At 38.7% G+C, this 17,498-nt stretch overlaps 1 protein-coding gene across 4 annotated transcripts in view; it reads left to right on the plus strand.

The window, feature by feature from the left end:
* LOC126186777 (DDB1- and CUL4-associated factor 11) overlaps positions 1 to 17,498 on the plus strand; it is a 111,051-nt gene that overhangs the window by 63,376 nt on the left and 30,177 nt on the right. For all 4 annotated transcript variants that reach the window (XM_049928241.1, XM_049928242.1, XM_049928239.1 and 1 more), the window contains one exon: positions 3,950 to 4,109. In XM_049928241.1, coding sequence (XP_049784198.1) covers positions 3,950 to 4,109 — 160 coding nt within the window. The remainder of the gene's footprint in view (positions 1 to 3,949; positions 4,110 to 17,498) is intronic.

Raw genomic sequence — 17,498 nt, forward strand, 5'->3', positions numbered from 1 at the left:
TAGTTATTGTTCAGTGTTGTATTGAGTAGAACATTGTGTCACACTGTTCGCGAATTTCAAGATGGCAGAGTTAGAGGAGCACCATATCTACGTTAAATCTTCTGTGAAACTCAAGAAAACATTATATGATGCAGGAAGCCTACGGTGATGAGTGCTTAAGCCGCACTCAGTGTTACGAATAGTTCACATGGTGTAAAAATGGCCAGATGGATTTTAAAGATGATCCATGTATTAGAAACCCTTCGACTTCTAGATGATGCTCATGTGAGAAACATCAATGAAATTGTGCGTGCCAATTGAGTACTGATTGTAGGAGAGGTTGCAGAAGAATGTAACATTTCAGTTGGATCATGTCATGAAATCCTGACACAGCATATTGGAATGTATCATGTTGCTGCCAAGTTTGTCCCACTGCTCATGAGTGAAGACCAGAAGCACATTCACCTCAAAATCTGTGAAGAGCTTTTAGATTGTTCAAATGTGGAAAAGATGTTCCTTAAGAGAATCATAACTGGTGATGAGTTGTGGGTATTGATGTTGGGACTGAGGTTCAATCTTCACAGTGGGTCGGCAAAGGTTCTCCCAGACCAAAAAAGCTCGTCAGATCAGGTCAAATATCAAACTCATGCTGATAGTTTTATTTGTCTTTGAAAGATAAGTTCACCATGAATTTGTGCCTCAGGACAAACTGTTATCAATGGTACTATCGGGACATGTTGTGATATCTGTGAGAAAATGTGAGAGCGACCTGAAATGTGGCGAGGCAATTCATGTCTCTTGCATCATAACCCACCTGCACATTCACCCCTGTTGGTGTGTGATTATTGCACAAAAAATGAAATCAACTCTGCTGCCTCATCATCTGTAGTCTCCAGACCTGGCCCCTTCGGACTTTTGTTTTATATTTCCAAAGTCGAAAAATTCATTGAAAGGATGAAGATTTGCAGTGATAGACAAGATAAAAGAAAATTCGCAGACAGCGTTTTGCGCAGTCCAGCAAGAGGCATACTGAGACTGCTTTCTGGAAGTGGAAATGGTGTTGGGAGTGATGTATCAATTGTGGAGGAGAGTATTTCAGGGAAGACCATGCACAATAAGTAAAAGATAAGCATAGAAAAATTTTGTGGAGAAAGTTACGGAACTTTTCGAGCAGACCTCGTATCTGTTTGTAAAAGAAAGTATTGTATGTCAACAGTGAATGTACCATCCTAGCATGCAATGGTCTGACAACATGTGAACAACATGTCAGAACTACTCATAGGCTGGACTATGAATCAAGTGTCAACCCTCCTATCAACTATTTGCGCACTATCTCGAGTAATTTGTTTTATGTGTTTCCCTGACAAGAAGAATATATAATAAGTAAAGACAGAAAACATGCATGGCCTCCATTTTCTGCACATTTTTTTACCTACTCAAACCATTGGTAGCCTGTCTGTAAAAGTACCCAAAAAAAAAAAAAAAAAAAAAAAAACAGATAATGTTCATCCTTCAAAATCCTTTAGCTCTTATTGTGAAAAATAAAGTGAAAAGGATTGTAAGAATGACTTTCTTCTGAACAGCACATTGCTAGGCACCCCAGATATGCTCAGTAATGTTCTTGTCTGGGGAGACTGGTGCACAGTGGTAGTGTTTAAACTCTGAAGAATGTTCCTGGAGCCACTCTGTAGAAATTCTGGATGCATGGGGTGTTGCATAGCCCTGCTGGAATTCCCCAAGTCAGTCAGAATGCACAATGGACATGAATGGATGCTGGTGATCAGACAGGATGCTTATGTACCTGTCACCTGTCAGCCTTATTTAGACATGTCAGGGGTTCCATATCACTCCAACTGCACACGCCCCACACAATCACAGTCTCCACCAGCTTGAACAGTCCCCTGCTGACATGCAGGGTCCATGGATTCATGAGGTTGCCTCCATACCTGAATATGTCCATCTGCTCGGTATAATTTTGAAACGAGACTCGTCTGACCAGGCATCAACATTCCAATATTGGTGTTGACACACCCAGGCGAGGCATAAAGCTTTGTGTCATGCAGTCATCAAGGGTGCCCCAAAAGCCCATATCAGTGATATTTCCTTGAAAGATTCGAATGCTGACGCATGTTGATGGCCCATCATTGAAATCTGCAGCAATTTGCGAAAGGGTTGCACTTCTGTCATGTGGAACAATTCTCTCCAGTCATATTGGTCCCATTCTTGCAGGTCTTTTTCCTGCTGCAGCGATGTTGGAGATCTGATATTTTACTGGATTCCTGATATTCACAGTACACTCATGAAAAGGTCATATGGGAAAATCCCCACTTCATTACTACCTCAGAGATGCTGTGTCCCAGCACTCGTGCGCCAACTATAACACCATGTCCAAACACACTTACATCTTGATAACCTGTCATTGTAGCAGCAGTAACTGATCTAACGACTGTGCCAGATACTTGTTGTCTTATATAGGCATTGCCAACTGCAGTGCTGTTGTCTACCCGTTCGCATATCTCCATATTTGAATACGCATGCCTATACCAATTTCTTTGTCACTTCAGTGTGTAACTATGCTTTATGAAGATAGGACAGGTGGTTAGCTGTGGCCTTGATGAAGGAAATGTACTGGCATTTGCCTGAAACTACTTAGGAAAATCTAAATCTGGATGGTTGGACAGAGCAAGCTACAGCCTCTTGAATATGCTCACATTCATTCGGATTGGTCCCTGTTGTAAGATGTTCTTTGAAACAAGCACAGTTTTACTCTTCACCACTGCACTCATGAAGGCCCCTTGCTGAAGACTCCAGAACCACAAACTTGCTCCTACACCCTCTCCACTGGTCCTTGAAGCAAAATGTTGCGCAATGTTTTATGACTGGATAGAACTGTCATTGTTATTTGTTTTTGTTGCTGTTAAGGAAAAATCTAATAGCGACTAGGAGAAGTTGTTTTTCACTACAGGACTAATCTTTCAAAAAAGAAATTGATCTGTGTGCCCAGCTAGTGCTGGCCTAGTGGACTTGTGCATTGTTATTGTTTCATTTATTTTGGTTTATAATAAATTGAGTCACTGTGTATACAAATAAGGTCTTTATTATTTTATCCAGTCTCAGCAACTGTAGTTGCATATAACAAAATAATAACCAAACAATTGCATAAAAGAAATTTAATTTTCGTACCATTTCAGGCACATAGTGATCTTCTTCCGAAAGTTGTGCCTGTCACATTATGTGACAGTATGAACAACAAGATTCATACAGCAAAATGCCATGGTCCTAAGAAAATAGAGGAGCAATAAGTAATACAATATTATGTTACTTATTGCTTGTATTACTTATTGTTTATTTTCTTAGGACCAAAGCATTTTGCTGTATGCACCTTACTGTTGATACTCACAATAAATACAATAGGTGTAACCTTCTGGAGAACGGCACTTCTCCATAAACTGGTAAAGAAGTATCTTTTATAAACTGATTGTTTAAAATTTCATTATAATTAATGCCTTTATTTAGCTGCAGTTGATATAAAGCTTCACATAACTGCATACACATTACAGTAAACTTTAATTTACCTGCATCGAAACCTAAAGTTGCTACAGTTTTCAGTCATCTATAACAACAACCTGATATCAACAGATTCTTAACAGAAGTGACAGTAGATGTTTTTTTCATTCATGCACCCATTTCATATGTAGATATCCATGAAAGCATCAGGCAACTGTTTCATTACATATTATTCGTTAAAATGTAGAAATTTCATGTATGATCTGTAACAGATAGTGAGCCTTCTACTGCGGGTGATGTTTGGATACTGTGTGTATATGTTAAATCGTTATAAAAGTGATCAAACATTTGGATTAGATCTGCAAAATAGGTGTCATAAGAATTACTGTGACATCTGAGACTTTTTGCTTTTAATATATTTTTAGAATTTGTATTTAATGTAGTAATGTCCTATACTCTGCAGCGTGGTATGCCTGGCTCAGAGGCCTTCACAAGAGGAGACCGCTGCAGGATTGCAAATTCATATCTTCCTAACAGGATGAGAACTGTTGCAACATATCAGAGCAAGGCATTTTGCGGTACCTTCTCTCAAGATGGAAACATTTTCCTAAGTGCTTGTCAAGGTAACATTTTGAATTAATGTCAGTTCAAAATTAGAAAATATACTGCAGCAAATGCTGTTCAGTCATAATTTTTCATGTTTTTCTTGAAGCTGAGCTGACTAGAAATTATAACATTTCACATCACTCATGGCCCCCTTCTGTGACAGTAACAACAATCTTGTGGCAGGTTAAAGGTTGTGAATGGTGCTCTTTCAAACTAAATTTTATTTCTCTTGTCAGATTTTAAATTTTATTTGACACTTGTATTACCTTGACAAAATAATGTTGTGAAGTGATAAACTTGTTGAATGGCAGTATTGTAATAATTTCCACAAATTTTATGAAAGGCCCATTTGTGTGTGATGTCTTCAAAATATTAGAAATTAATTAATTTATACACTTTCAGTTGTAAAAACTTGGTGGCCTATCATCCAATATTTGTAAGAAATTGTTTCCTACAGTTAGTCCATCTTGAAATTACCTGTGGTAAAAAAAACTAAGGAATTATTTTTATCTACATTTTATAAGTGCACAAATGTATATTTTTGGTTGAACCTAAAGGTATCATAAATTTTATTTCCTCTCTATTGAGTGTGTTGTACCATGAGCAGATTTTCCCGATTGGTAAATGTGTAACAGTTCTGTAAATGTGGTTCTGGTAACAGTTCATTTATTGTGTAGTACCAAAAAAACTATTTTTAAGATTTCTTGGAAACAGGTGCATTTCAGGTAACCTCTTGCAGTCTGCCCAGCTGTGATATTTGATTTTATGCATGCCATTCTTGGAGCATTAACTTACGGAAAAATTTCATCTGGTGATATATATGTTTACTGTTGTTATGTACCATGGCAAATATAAAATGATAAGATTTCAGTTGTTGTAGATAATCCATATTTTTATAACTATAAGAAGTGGTTTTAGAGAAAATGGAAGGAACTGAATAAATTTACAGTAGTTATAGTTTCTTCTCATTTTGAACACACATGCTGGATGTAGATAACAGAGCTGTTAGAGCATAATATACGATGTTTATTTTGAAAAATATTTTAGTTAAAAGGTTCATACAACTGGCAAAGAATTCCATTGTGACCATTGTTTTTGTGACAAATCACCTAAGACCGGTTTCATTTGTTCAACATTGTCAGGCATTTTACTGTACACGTGCTGTCTCTGCTCACTATACTTCTGCCAGGTAGTTAACAGAATCTTTATCACCAGTGTTTCTGGATTTGGTTTTTAGCATTACATATGACAACCATGCAATTCATGTCATGTCCTGATCACAAAATGAAACTGGTCATAACACAGTGAACATTTAATAATACAACTGAGGTGATTTTCATTAATCATCAGTGTTAGTGTCAGCTATGGTGCTCAACATGATCAAGATTAAATCATTAAGTCATATCTTGTATCTATACAGCTTTGCCAAAGATTTGAGGGACAGTTGTGTGTTTGCTGTTCTGAGCTACATACAATGTGTATCAAAATCTGTGACTGGGCAGTACTTAGGTATTGGTTTCTTTGCATAAAAATAAGAAGAAAAGGTCATATCCACTTGGATATGGAAATTCTTTGTTTCATAAACACGCTTGTCAATTTCTGCATTTTTTGAATGGCTGCCCACATCGTCTTGCACAAAACATTAAAAGTGTCTGCCTTCCACCTTCTTAACACAAGTTTCAGCATAGCACTACGAGTGAGTTCTGAACATAATTGAATACACTACACATAATGTGTCACAAGCTGCAACATGGGATGCAAGAAGAGATACTTCGTAGTTGTCAGGGTTTGCAAATCTTAATTTGATATCCCTCACAAAAAAGGGATTGAATTGATTTACCAAGAGAGTATAGAGACAAAGCAAATGGGCCACCTCTTCCCACAGAATAAATGCATTAAGATGCACTTTAGTATCCTTTTTGAAATGTAAAGGAACACAATAATGTGTGAATTGTATCATTGGTGTCCTGCTAATAGTATGTTGTTAAAGTAATCAGGCAATGTGTTAAACAAGAAAAGTTTGTTGTTTGCTCCTGCTAGCCGGTTTGTTATTGCAGGGACTCCCAACTAGCCACTACAAATAGTGGCAGCCCCCAGTTGTTAATGAAGAAAATCCATGGTGTGAAGCATCACACATTGATTAATAGGGATATAATTGTGCCCACAATGCTAATTATAATAATCTCATATCCCTTCTGTTTTTGAGCCCATGGCGTTGCTGCAGTGCTAACACTGGTTCCCGTCAGATCACCGAAGTTAATCATGTCGGGCTGGGCTAGCAGTAGGATGGATGACCATGCTGTCTGCTGAGCACTGTTGGCAAGCGGGGTGCATTCAAACCTTGTGAGGCAAGCTGAGGAGCTGCTTGATTGAGAAGTAGCGACTCTTGTCTCGTAAACTGACATATGACTGGGAGAGCAGTGTGCTGACCACATGTCCCTCCATGTCCACATCCAGTGATGCCTGTGGGCTGAGGATGACATGACGGCCAGTTAGTACCTTTGGACCTTCTTGCTGTTCTGCAGGAGTTTAGTTTTATCTATTTTTGAAGTTGCCCCTCTGACCTTAGCAGCAAGGTTGAAAACCTAGGATTCCTTCCACATTGCCACAGGAGAGATTGGAAGGATGTTGTTTTTGCATGAAGATCAGGAGATGACCGAGCTTGTACCTGCTCTAAGTGGAGTAGGCAGTCTTGAAACAGTCTCCTATCAGTAAAGTGTGAAACATTCATGTGTGTGCCCAGTCACCTAGTGCTGACTTGTGTGTACTCATCCACAACACTGGTAATAATGTTCTCTTCATTGAGACTGGTGCCTCTTGACCACTGTTTGTCATATGTTTGAGAGACAAAACCATTGTGCTTGCCTAGATGACAGTGGATGCATTATAATGTTTCCTGTTCATAGATCACTGTAATGAATTTGAAACGGTAGTTGAGATGCACATGCAAATGAGACAGTAATCATAATTGACTATTCTGTTTATGTCAGAAAGTAAGAATTTCCAGATCTTTGTTGGTGTATACTTTTCTTCATATTTTGACATAAGGAATGCAGTTCTCTCTCAAACCCTTACTTTCACAGTCCTCTTCTGTTCATTGAGTGTGATACTGTATTCCTGTTGAAAAGGGCTAATATTTGAGAGTGACCAAATTGTAGGCCAGTAATTGTAATTTAGATTTTTTTCACAGTTGTAAACTACCCAGAGTGATTGTTTCAGAGTCTACTGGTTGTTTTCTCCATTCTCTGTTAGAAAATTAACTACCTTTTCTGCTGTTGACAAAGTGCCATCACTAATTTTTCCCATTTTCTCTAGTTGGCAATGTTGGATATTTCCATACGTCCAGGTTTAATTTCCATTTACATATAACAGAAAGTAAGGCCTGATTTTTAACTGCTCGAAATATGTTGTTTGTACCATGTTGTGATGTTCAGGCAATTCTTTATACAACACTACTGCTTAAATTTTCCTGTTTCAAAGTTTCATGAACTCCTGTGTGAAGGACATTATGGAATGGAGTAAATGTTGTTTCACAGTTGGTTAATGAAAGTAATTTTTTTCTTCAGCACCAGTGATGAAAAAACTGTTCTATCTTTGTAGGTTATTCCCACTGAAACAAAATATTAATTTAATATGATGTGTGTGGTCCTACATATTAGTCTTACATATAGAACAACCATCCTTTCATCGGTGAAATGAGCCTCATGGCATGTACAGGTTGTTACACAGTAGATACAACGAAGTAAGGTACTACAGGTTTTGCAAGAGTCCTCAGTTCCAAATGGGACTCCAGTATTTTCCCAGTCAGTGGGGAGCATAAAATGAATCAATTACATAACTGCATCTGCAAATTTCTGACAAGCCATAGTTGGGGTGCGTTATTGCATGAGATACATGACATTCATGAAACAACACTCTAACCTGCATTTGGTGGGTTCTTTTGATTGCGGTGTACGAACTGGAAATTAAATTCTGCTGCAGTTTACTCTGAAAAAAATTAGTAATAAAAATGTATATGATAGAATGGGATGAAAGGGGACACTTTTTGTGATCTTTAAATAATAGTCACAAATTTGGAAGAAAATGTGACTTAATGTTTCATCCATATGATGTTCATCAGTATAAGGTACTTATTTATGTAGTTGTAAAATTTTTAATTTAAGCAACATCACATACATTTTTATGAGTAGTGTTTGTCCCTTTTTACCCCACAAATGTGGTGAATTAAGGACATAATATAACTTACCATGATATTTTATTCACCGCCCCAATACGTCATATAGTGGGATGAAAGGGGACACCAGAGAAGTTCTCAAAATAAACTGTAATGCCGCAAACTGAATATAGTTTATTTTTAAGCTGACAATACCTTAAGACGAGCTTAAAACAGAAAAAAAGACTGATGGCTCTGAAATTCAGGAAAGGTGACATAATATTGAAATTTAAAAAAATTATGTCCACTTTTAAAACCTTCCCGCCTAAGATACTGATGGCACTATTGCATGAAGACATTATAGAAATTGTTCTTATTTCTGTTAGCTGCCATCATCCTAATATTACAGATGTCAAATTCACATCTTGCTTGTCACAAATATTTGGCTGTTTCTTCTGAATATGTTGTGATTTCTGAGGCTGTGGTTACCATGGGACCTAAGAACACTGCTGTTTTTATCTGAACATGTATTGAATTGGCTTCTGTACTGACATGAGAACATTACAATGTTTCTTGCTTCCAGACATATTGTCTTCCCGCCACTGTCTTATTGGCTGCGTAGAATCAGTAGCTGACACACCCTCCTCTATGTCGCTGCGGGGCGGCTTTGACAGTGGCCCACATTTTGTTGGCCTGCCCCCTTTTAGCTGTGGTCAGGCAGACATTTGCGCTGCCTGATACGCTCCCTGCCCTTTTATCTGATGACCCTGTTATGGTTGACTTAGTTTTACGTTTTATTTGGGCAGGGGTTTTTTATCGTTTACTCTGAGTGTTTGTTATGTTCTTTCGTGTTGATTCTGGCCATTGGCCTACGATTTTAATCTGAGTTTTTAATGCGTTTCTCGGTGGTTGGCTTTTCCTTTTTTGTTTCTATGGTCGGCCAACCACCGTCACACATCTGTGTGATTTTAGTTTGTCTTGTCTGGTGTTTGTCTAAGTCTCTCTTGTTCTGTGTTGTCTGTGATCTATTCTGTTACTCGTTTTTATTCTCTGTGGGTGTTTTTAGTATTTGGAAAAAGGGACCGATGACCATCGCAGTCTGGTCCCTTTAATCCCACAAACCAACCAACCCCCTTTCTTTCCCACCGTATGTCACGGTGAATGTCGACAACATTGCAGCATGAAACTCATAAGCACACCACTTGTCCTTATTTAGACTTTCACTGTCTCCTGCAGAAATGAATACTATTATTGAGCATGTCTCCAAATTTAAAGTCAGTTCAGTTCGACTGCAAATAGATTCAGGCAAATTGCAGTTTGAAACATTGTAGATGTTACTAAAACGCCAAAGTACGCAGTTATTGGTAACATGACGTAATTTGCAGCCGGCTCAAGACTCCCCTCCCCTCCCTGCACTCGTCTAGTTCTCAGCCAAGCTGGTATCACTGTTCCCCTTCAAAACCTTCTGTAGTGATGTGGTTGAGCAACTGTAAAACACTGACTGCAATATCTTGTAGGGTGCAAGTCAAGTGTAACAACAGCATCTAATATATAAATAAAAGATCAAAATCATGATTCAGTCGAATTATTGAACTTTCACTCGACTCGCAACTATTGGTATCTGTTAGGACTATCCCCACAATGTGCCATGGTGCTGTAATTTATTCCTGTGATAACAATTAAAGTCAGTTTAATATAATTTAGTTTGTTTGTTAGACATTTCAGTGTGGATTAATTTTCTTTCATATTTCCTCTGAACATCGCCATTGGTATCGTATTTACCAGGTGTTCTAATACGTGAACAGGGACCGAATTTCTCATGTACGACCCACTTAGTGCATCATTTCAGTCTCTCACAATCAAGTAAAATATTAATCTGGGTCCAGAATCAAATAATGTTCTTTGAAGGACATTTCCACTTCTGAATGTTGTCCTTACTTGGAAAGCAGCAGTAATTTTTGTACACTGTATCCAAACGTATGAGAAATTTCATTGCAAAGCTGTTCAAATACAATATGAGTTTGTAAGACAATAACATTTAATGCTATTTCTTCCTGGGTTTCATGAAATTGTCAAATTTTAAGCTGAGCAACAAATTGTTGTAGTGGCTAGTTTGATTTCTAGCACTGTGAGAGTTGGATGTCACGTGATTGATCGAGCAACGTTGATACCATATAAACCACTTTGGCATATTGGGAAATCTTGAGCCTGTCAAGAATGAATATTGTTTGCCCTCCCTACCCTTCCGAATTCTTCAAAATAAATCTGCACGTGACCTCAATAGCCAAAGCTTCATCTGTAAATGTAAGACGACCACTATATGCTCTATTAAGCAATGTAAAAATGTTAACTTCAGCAGCAATACTTTAATCCATGAATATAAAATGACCCCTTATTTTTCAAATGATGAATTTGGGAAAAACGTTGTCTTATAATTGGGTAAATTGGTGGATAATGGATAGGAGAGAACTCATCATGCATCATAATGTATTGCCTGCACCCCATGTTTTTCCATATAAATCTTAAAAGTATTGTCATAGCTATTAAAAATTCACAAGCACAGATTTTCATACCTATCTGTGTGAGGTTAGGATTCTGTATGAGGCTAGGAGAATTATTTTATACCTTTTAGACCAATTTGAAAACATATTACAGTAAGAAAGATATTTTCATTCAGATAATTATTCAAATACACTGTTCATCCCGAGAGGTTAAAGAATCAATGAGTGACTGGAAAAAAAAATCCTTGGACCATTTTAAGACTGAGTCCCAAGCATTTGAATTTGTAGTCTGGCACCTATAAACTTAGCCTCTGAGCAGCTGTATTTTAACTGCTGCTGAATTAATTTATTATTATTTGTTAATTTTATTGACCAAATTGGACTACTTGAGTCACCCCACTTTCAATTTTCTTTAAAGGTTGTACTTTTTGGTGCTTGTGATCCATTCACAATCGTTTCAGGTGTTCCGATCATAATTTTGGGAGGAAGGAGTGGCATACCACACACATATGTTGTACATGCTCTCAAAAACGCAACAGCCCTGGATGCCCCATCGTAATTCATTATTGTGTTCCTGCTGAAAGAATTTTTGCTCTTGTTGACCAACACCCCAAACGGATTGCTTGCAGCCGAGCCTCTAAGATCAAAGATACCTACTAGTTCCTTCACTGACTCATTGATTGTTACTCGTCACTGTTGATGTCACATCCTTATACACCAGCAAAACCCACAACCTTATTCCTCATACACCTTACCAACAATACCCTCACTCAAAATTACCTTACTTTGAGAGGGAGGTACATAAACAAATCAGCAGCACAACTGTAGGCACCCGCATGGCACCAATGTATCCCACCCTTTTTATGGGACATCCACAAGAAACAACCCTAGACTCACAAAATGTGAAACCTCTTCTGTGGTTCAAATTCACTGATGATGTGTTCATGATCTGGACTCATTCCACCACAATGTCAACACCTTCTCCCCAATCCGCTTCACTTGGTCCTCCTCAACCCAACATGCCATCTTCTAGGACATTGACCTCCATCTCTTGAATGGCTCCATCCTCACCCCTGTCCGTATTAAGCACACTAATCATCTGCAGTACCTGAATTTAAACAGCTGTCACCCCTACCATACCAAAAAGTCACTCCCTAGCCATCTGTGGACAGGATATCTGCAGTGACAAGAATTCCTTTACCCAGTATACTGGCAGTCTCATGAGGACCTTCAGAGACCCACACCTACCCCACAAACATAGTCTGCAAACAGATTTCTGGTACCATATCCTCACACACCTGTAATCCTCCCACCAACCCCAAGAATCTAGAATCTGCTTCAGAGATGTGTCCCTGCTCATCACCTAGTATCAACCTGGACTTGAATCATATCCTTCTGCAGGGGTTTAATTATCTTAAACTAAGTGATCAAAAGTATCCAGACACCCCCCAAAACATAAGTTTTTTGTGTTAGGTGCACTGTGCTGCACCTACTGCCAGGTACTCCATATCAGCAACCTCAGTAGTCAATCGATATTGTGAGAGAGCAGAATGGGGTGCTCTGCAGAGCTCACAGACTTCAAATGTGGTCAGGTGATTGATTGTCGCTTGTGTCAAATGTGTGTACACAAGATTCCCACACTCCTAAAATCCCTAGGTCCACTGTTTCCAATGTGATAGTGAAGTGGAAACATGAAGGGACATGTGCAGCACAAAATCATACCGGCCAACCTCGTCTGTTGACTGACAGAGACCACCAACAGTTGAAGAGGGCCGTAATGTGTAATAGGCAGACATCTATCCAGACCATCACACAGGAATTCCAAACTGCATCGGGATCCACTGTAAGCACTATGACAGTTAGGCGGGAGGTGAGAAAACTTGGATTTCATGGTCGAGTGGCTGCTCATAAGCCACACATCACACCAGTAAATGCCAGAAGATGCCATGCTTGGTGTAAGGAGTGTAAACATGGGACGATTGAACAGTGTAAAAACGTTGTTTGGAGTGACGAACCACGGTACAAATGTGGCAATCCGATGGCAGGGTGAGGGTATGGCGAATGCCCGGTGAATGTCATCTGCCAGCGTGTGTACATCATCTGCCAGCGTGTGTAGTGCCAATAGTAAAATTTGGAGGCATTGGTGTTATGGTATGGTCACACTTTTCACGGACAACCTCTTGTTGTTTTGCATGGCAATATCACAGCACAGCCCTACATTGATGCTTTAAGCACCTTCTTGCTTCCCGCTGTTGAAGAGCAATTCGGGGATGGTGATTGCATCTTTCAATATGATCGAGCACCTGTTCATAATGCACGGCCTGTGGCGGAGTGGTTGCATGACAGTAACATTCCTGTAATGGACTGGCTTGCACAGAGTCCTGACCTGAATTGTGCAGAACACCCAAAGGTGGGATGTTTTGGAATGCCAACTTCGTGCCAGGCCTCACAGACCGACGTCGATACTCTTCCTCAGTGCAGCACTCTATGAAGGATGGGCTGCCATTCTCCAAGAAACTTTCCAGCACCTGATTGATCATATGCCTGCAAGAGAGAGAGCTGCCATCAAGGCTAAGGGTGGGCCAACACCATATTGAATTACAGCATTACCGATGGAGGGTGCCACGAACTCGTATTCAGCCAGGTGTCAGGATACTTGTGATCACATAGTGTATCATCTGTCATTGTGCCCAGAAGTGAGGGACATCCTTCTCAACCCTCTTAGAGGTATTCTGTTGCTTACTCAACCTCCACATCTCCTGAGTCCATCCCTATTTCCTCCCAATCCTGTCACAGGGCTAATATCACTATGGAAGACCCCGATGGAAAACATGTGCAATCCACCCACACAGCACTTCCTACTCCAGTCCTGTCACAAGCATATCCAGTCCCATCAAAGGCAGGATCACCTGTGAAAGCAGTTATGTCATATATCAACTGTGCTGCAATCACTGCACAGCTTCATATGACAACCAACCAGTTGTTCACTAAAATGAATGGCCATTGCCAAACTGTGTCCAAGTGGCATAACATGCAACATGAGCACAAAACGATAGAGTTCAGTGGCAGCTTCACAACCCATGCCATCTGGATCCTTCCCTCCAGCACCAGCTTTTCTGCACTGTGTAGATGGGACTTACCTTTGCAACACACACTCCACTCCTATAAACATCCTGGCCTGAATCTGCCATAACCCACTGTCCGCACACCCTCCATCCAACAGTTCCCTCTTCCTCTGTCCTGTTACCCCCTCCCAATCCACACCACCTCACCTTCATATTGTGCTGCACAGCACCACCTCTTCCGGTACTCATGTATCACATGCCTAGCGTATACACCTGCCACCTGTGCCTAGCTTGTGCATCTGCCAACCACATTACTGATCAGCAAACCTGATACCTCCATCTCATCCATTAGCTACCCATCCCTAACTCCTTCCTGCCTCCCACCACTTTCTCTCTCGACCAACCCCACACAGTACAACCCTTACCCCTACTTAGTCCACCTGTCAAAATGCAGCCCAGTATTGTATGCCCTGCTGACACAATGTGCACAGGCACAGGATTAATCTCCTAAAAAGCTAGCAAGTTTTCTTTCTATTTTGTGTGCATGCCTGTCAACAACTCGACATGTTTACTATTTGGTGAGTGGTCTGCAATACTCCTAAATTATTTACATTCTGCCAGAACTTTCTTTTTCACTTGTGCTTGATAATCTTTTTAAAGATATTTAAACTGCAGAACTGGTAATTTTTTAATTGTTTATGAAGACTTTATTTATACTGTTGTTTCATGTGCACCATCTCAGTTTTCTTGAAAGCTATTTGTAATCCTATTTTTAAGGCAATTTTTGGGAAACTTGTTATTTGGGCACAAACTTCTTCCATGTCAGGGGCTAAGAGAGCTAAATCATCTGCAAACTCCAAACAGTTTGTTCTTATTGAGGATTTTGCTTCAGTTTTGATTTTACGTGGGTTTCTTGTACCAAACTGTGGCATAATTGAGGGCTACATTGAAAAGTAGTGGGCTTGATCTACTAAAACAGTTTTGATTGTGAAAGCTTTTGAAATTTCTTCCCTGAACTTTGTGTTGGTTAGTTTGATGATTTTCATTAATTTGAGATGAAGACTGTATGATCTGATGATTTTAAAAGTGTGGATCTGTGGATACCACATATACTTTTTTTTAATCTATGAGTGAACTAAAGAACTGTTATTTCTGTAGTTATAATTATCATGTTACAATTTAGTCTAGGCAGCTTCTGTATGGTTGAAATGCTCCTTCAAGTTTTCTAAGTTGTGGTACCAGTATGTTTTTGATCTTGTTGTAAATTATATGGGGAAAAAACTTTTTTAAGTGCAGGCTAGAAGGATCGTTCTTCCGTAATTGTTTGGGTTGGTTTTATATCTTCCTTTTAATAACGGATGGGGTATTCCTGTGATGCAGTGTTCTTGAATTTTCCCTGTGATCCACATTTTGGTTAGATATTGGCAGAGATTAGTGCTTGCTGTTTTTCCAGCAAGGAAAGAAATAACTATAATGTTAATGTGGGTGGGACATGTAGCTAGACAAATGGATAGTAAATGGGCCAAGGAAGGTATTTGATTGATTCCAAGAGATTCCAGGTGACTGTACTGAAGAAGGGTAGATGACATTAGAAAACATTCAGTAGCAGTATGAAAGCAGTTTGCTGAATATAGTAATTCATAGAAAATTGTAGAAAGAGTCCTTTATCTAGAAGTATCAAATGATTGTGATAATAAGTTGAATTTAAATTGGCACTCCAAACTAAGGATGTTGATAAAATATTGATACATTGATATTTTTATGAAAAAAATATATAGATAGATATCAGTGACTTTTTTTCACTGATATATGTAAATATTGAAATGGCAATATCGAGTGCCGATATCTTTATTTTATATTATATTTTTTCACAATTTTCGATAAATATTTGAAGTTGTTCTTTTGAAACTGCAGTAGAGCATAATTTTACTTTCACTCTGTGAAGGAGTCTTACTACTTTTTGACATTTCATCACATCCAGTCTTTCTGTTTGACTGTGTGAAGCAAGTACAGATGGCACAAAGTAGTAGTCTGATTGTACTAGGGAGTGGCAGTGTGAATGGAATAACAAGGTATCTGATGTGAGGAAATAGCTCACCAGTTACAATAAAAAACAATTTTTAATGCACCTAGTGTGCTACTTCTTCACTTCGACATTCTTCAAAAACAGTTGCTGAAACTGATGAACATAAATCTAAATGCAAGATTGGTGTTCGCGGTGGGCAGAGACGTGTGAGGGTAAATGCTGACGTAATCGGCGCTACCAACAGAAACTGCAATGTTTAACTTCACCATGCAATTTTGACACTACAAATGCTATGTCACTGGCGTTTGCAAAAATGAAAAATAGGTAAGCTGACATGAAGTTTTCCAGAAAAGCTGATATGTGCTGAAACTGAACGATGGACCCATCAGTCACGTTTTATTGTGCCACTTACCTGCAGTTACCATTGTTAGCAAAGTTGTTATCGTCAAGCATAAACATGCATCATTTTCCTTTCAATGCATACTCTAAGGGTGGTAAGCAGGCTGCAAGTTTGTTGATGTACAGAATATATAATAATAAATCAGTACTTAAATACACAGCTCTAAAACTGGCAATATATTTACAATGTGCAGGCGATATTTCTTTTGGCCGATACATTTATATTTTTTCCATCGATATATTGATATTTTTTCCATTGATATATTGATATTTTTTCCATCGATATATTGATAATTTTTTTCAGTATATCGAGGGCCGATGATTATTCTTTTTTTAAATATTGATGTATCAGATCCCGATATTTTTAAAAATATAAACAGTTGTACTCTCAGTACTCTTTTTCAGTTAGTTAAATCTTTATTTATGACTTGTCTTATATTGACATCTGAGCTGAAATTTTGTAATAAAACCTCTTCTTTATATATAAATCAGTGTCTATTAAGTTACATTATAACTATCTGTAAAAATAACCTTGTGTCTTGATTTACTCAGGTGTAATCTTACAGAACAGTCCTTGATGTTCTGCATTGCTGACCTACATTCCATCTGGCCATTTGACAAATATAATGAAATTCCTATTAAGGCGGAAGAATATAGCAACCAGATTAGATGTGTGTGTTTTACATCAGTGGACATCCTACTGCACTCCATTGTGTAACAGGCTCTTCTTATTCATGTCTGTTTTATGCTTTTTTACGATTTGATAACTAAACAGCTTTTTCCAGGTGTAAAATTATGCCCTATCAGGCCCGTCACCTCTTGATCATGTGAACTTTTCTTCACAGTCTCATGGACCAGCTTTATTGCCACATTCCTCTACCTCCTTCAGAGAACCATTTGCAACAAGTATAATCATGGAGAATGGACAGATCTAGTGTGTTGACACTCAGATATTGAGTAACATTATTGTCCGAAGACCTCCTTTATTTGGACATCATTTCTTTACTTATTGTTTAACCAGATCTACTCTTAGTAGAGTGACATTTTTCCTCAGAGTTTGATTTGTTTCTTTCTCAAATTCTTCTGTAAATAATTAATTATTCTATAAATAATATAATGCAGCAGTCTTAAGATGCCATCAGAAGTGTGGTTCTTACAAAAGTGTGATTAGGGCAGGGACAAACCATCCCAAACAAGCACACTTCATTTCTACACTGACTCCTTTCAGGAGCATTGCATGTATGGAACTATGACCCTAATTG

Source organism: Schistocerca cancellata, chromosome 1, assembly GCF_023864275.1.
Source record: "Schistocerca cancellata isolate TAMUIC-IGC-003103 chromosome 1, iqSchCanc2.1, whole genome shotgun sequence".
In the NCBI taxonomy this organism is placed as follows: domain Eukaryota; kingdom Metazoa; phylum Arthropoda; class Insecta; order Orthoptera; family Acrididae; genus Schistocerca; species Schistocerca cancellata.